We start from the raw sequence: 4095 nt of genomic DNA, 5'->3' as shown, positions 1-4095 counted from the left end.
TTCCTCTTCCTCTTCCTCTTCCTCTTCCTCTTCTTCTTCTTCTTCTTCTTCTTCGTCTTCTTCTTCTTCTTATTCTTATTCTTCTCCTCCTCCTCCTCCTCCTCCTCCAACTACTCCTCCTCCTCCAACTACTCCTCCTCCTCCTCCTCCTCCAACTCCTCCTCCTCCTCCTCCTACTACTTCTTTTTCTTCGTGTACATCTCCTTTTTCTTCATCTTCTTTTTCTTCATCTTCTTTTTCTTCTCCTCCTCCTTCTTCTCCTTCTCCTCCTATTCCTATTACTATTCCTATTCCTATTCCTTCTACTCCTCCTCCTTCTTCTCCTCCTTCTCCTTCTTCTTCTTCTTCTTCTTCTTCTTCCTTACTTTTTGGGGATGGCGTTAATGCATTTGTTGATGGTTAGCTTGGCGAAGATGATAGAAAATTTACGAGTGTTTTTAACCTTTTTTTCTTGTCCTTCATTATTTATTCAGTTATTCATTTACTAAGTCTTATATATATGTCTGAGATTCCTTTATTGTTAGAAAAGGATTATCACTATTGCCATATCATTTAATCTGATATCTAATCACGCGTACATGATAAGCATTTAATATTCGTTATTAAGACATTTTATCACAATTTCTTTCCATTTCTTTATTTTGCAAAACTTGGCTCTCACCATAAGACCTCAAGCTTCCTCATTCGCATCACATACTGTCACTCACAATCCTCATGAATATGTGAGCTTAATAATCCCCCCAAAAAACATGCTATATTCATATTACCAATAGAATAGTGAACATGGTTATAGTGTAGATATCTTATGGGCTTGGGTAATGTGTAGGGAGAGAGAGAACCGGAGTTGTGGTTGAGAGGAAGGAGACTAAAGGACTTCTTGTGTCTTGCCATTATGTTCATCAGTGGGTGTTGTTATTTCTGCTGCTATTGCGTCGTCATCATCATCATTTTATCATTATTATTGTCATTATTGTCATTATAACAACTACTACTCCTACTACTACTACTGCAATAACAACAATAACTACTATGACTACTATTACTATTACTACGACTACGACTACGATTACTATTACTACGACTATGATTACTACTACTGCGACTACTACTACTGCGACTACTACTACTGCGACTACTACTACTGCGACTACTACTACTGCGACTACTACTACTGCGACTACTACTACTGCGACTACTACTACTGCGACTACTACTACTGCGACTACTACTACTGCGACTACTACGACTACGACTACTACTACGACTACTACTACGACTACTACTACGACTACTACTACTACTACTACTACTACTACTTCTTCCTCTACTTCTGCTATTATGATTTTGATAACAACTATTATTGCAACAACTGCTGCTGCTACTACCACTACTACTACTACTACTACTACTACTACTACGACTACTACTACGACTACTACTACTACTACTACGACTACGACTACTACTACTACTACTACTACGACTACGACTACGACTACTACTACTACTACGACTACTACTACGACTACTACTACGACTACTACTACGACTACTACTACTACTACTACTACTACTACTACGACTACTACTACTACGACTACTACTACTACTACGACTACGACTACTACTACTACTACGACTACTACTACGACTACTACTACTACTACTACTACTACGACTACTACTACGACTACTACTACTACTACTACTACTACTACTACGACTACTACTACTACTACTACGACTACTACTACGACTACTACTACTACTACGACTACTACTACTACGACTACTACTACGACTACTACTACTACTACTACTACTACTACTACGACTACTACTACGACTACTACTACGACTACTACTACGACTACTACTACGACTACTACTACTACTACGACTACTACGACTACTACTACTACTACTACGACTACTACTACTACTACTACTACTACGACTACTACTACGACTACTACTACGACTACTACTACTACTACGACTACTACTACGACTACTACTACTACGACTACTACTACGACTACTACTACGACTACTACTACTACTACTACTACTACTACTACGACTACTACTACGACTACTACTACGACTACTACTACGACTACTACTACGACTACTACTACGACTACTACTACGACTACTACTACGACTACTACTACGACTACGACTACTACTACGACTACTACTACGACTACGACTACTACTACGACTACTACTACGACTACTACTACGACTACTACTACGACTACTACGACTACTACTACGACTACTACTACTACTACTACTACTACTACTTCTTCCTCTACTTCTGCTATTATGATTTTGATAACAACTATTATTGCAACAACTGCTGCTGCTACTACCACTACTACTACTACTACTACTACTACGACTACTACTACTACTACTACTACTACTACGACTACTACTACTACTACTACTACGACTACGACTACTACTACGACTACTACTACTACTACTACTACTACGACTACTACTACGACTACTACTACTACGACTACTACTACGACTACTACTACTACTACTACGACTACTACTACGACTACTACTACTACTACTACGACTACTACTACTACTACTACTACGATTACTACTACGACTACTACTACTACGACTACTACTACTACTACTACTACTACTACTACTTCTTCCTCTACTTCTGCTATTATGATTTTGATAACAACTATTATTGTAACAACTGTTGCTGCTACTACCACTAATTCTACTACTTCTACCACTAATACTACTACTACCACTAATACTAATACTACTACTACTACTACTACAACCACCACCACCACTACTAGTACTACTTCTACTACTACTTCTGCTACTGCTACAACAACAACAACAACTACTGCTGCTATAACTGCCACTATCACTACTTTCATTATTATTACTATCAGCGCTGTCATCATCCCCATCATTAACTCTTTTCACCCTCACAACACACATGTGCATAGATATATAGATGAATAAATAGATTGATACATGAATAGAATAAATAGATGAATAGAATAAATAGATACATTCATAGATAGATAGATAAATGAATAGATAGATATATAAATAGATCAATAGATAGATGTATCAATAGATAAATAGATAGATAGATCAATAGATAAATAAGTAGATAAATAGATAAATAAGTAGATAGACAAAAATATTAATACGTAGATTGATAAATAGATAAATAAGTAGATGGAAAGATAGAAAGATAGATAAATAAGTAGATGGAAAGATAGATCGATAGACAAATAAGTATATAAACAGACAGACAGACAGATAGATAAATTAATAGATACTACAATGCTCCGAGTCTCCCAAGCATGACATTCTGCCCGTTCTGCCTCCCCCCCCCTCAAGCAGACTGCTGCGCGGCGAAGACCACAACGTGCTGGTGAATCTTTCTCGCGAGGAATACAGGGAGTTTCGCTCGCTGGTGATCGAGATGGTGCTGGCCACGGACATGTCGTCGCATTTCCAGCAGATCAAGGCCATGAAGACGATGCTGGCCCTGCAGGATACTAGGTAAGGAGGGAGGGAAGGAGGGAGGGAGGGTAGGTGGAAGGGGTGTTGGGGGGGAGGGGGGAGGGGGGGAAGGAGGGGGTTAGGAGGGGTGAGGAGGTGGTGGAAGGGGTTAAAGAGGGATTGGGGGAAAGATGGAGGGAGGGAGGGAGGAAGGGGAGAGGGAAAAGGAGAGGGAGAGGGATAGGGAGGGGGGGGAGAGAGAGGGATAGGGAGGGGGGGAGAGAGGGAGGGAGGGTGAGTGAGAGAAAGAGCGAGAGACAGAAGAAAGAAAGTTAGAAGGAAGGGGGGTGGGTGAGAGAGGGATAGGGAGGGGGGGGGAAGGGAGGGAGAGTGAGAGAAAGAGAGAGAGACTGAAGAAAGAAAGTTAGAAGGAACGGGATCGGGAGAAAAGGACAAGAGAGAAGGGAATGGAGTGGGAGATACAGAGGGAGAAGGGCATTGGGGGATTGGCAGTGAGAGAGAGAGAGAGAGAGAGAGAGAGAGAGAGAGAGAGAGAGAGAGAGAGAGAGAATGAAAAGAGAACAG

General features: G+C 40.5%; 1 protein-coding gene across 1 annotated transcript in view; it reads left to right on the top strand.

The window, feature by feature from the left end:
• Nucleotides 1-4095, top strand: part of Pde1c (Phosphodiesterase 1c) — a gene marked incomplete in the record, with an annotated part of 28743 nt that overhangs the window by 9719 nt on the left and 14929 nt on the right. The window contains 1 exon segment of the mRNA XM_070145121.1: nucleotides 3406-3570. Coding sequence (XP_070001222.1) covers nucleotides 3406-3570 — 165 coding nt within the window.

This window comes from Penaeus vannamei, chromosome 33, assembly GCF_042767895.1.
Source record: "Penaeus vannamei isolate JL-2024 chromosome 33, ASM4276789v1, whole genome shotgun sequence".
Lineage (NCBI taxonomy): Eukaryota > Metazoa > Arthropoda > Malacostraca > Decapoda > Penaeidae > Penaeus > Penaeus vannamei.
This window is presented reverse-complemented; position numbering and strand designations above follow the sequence as displayed.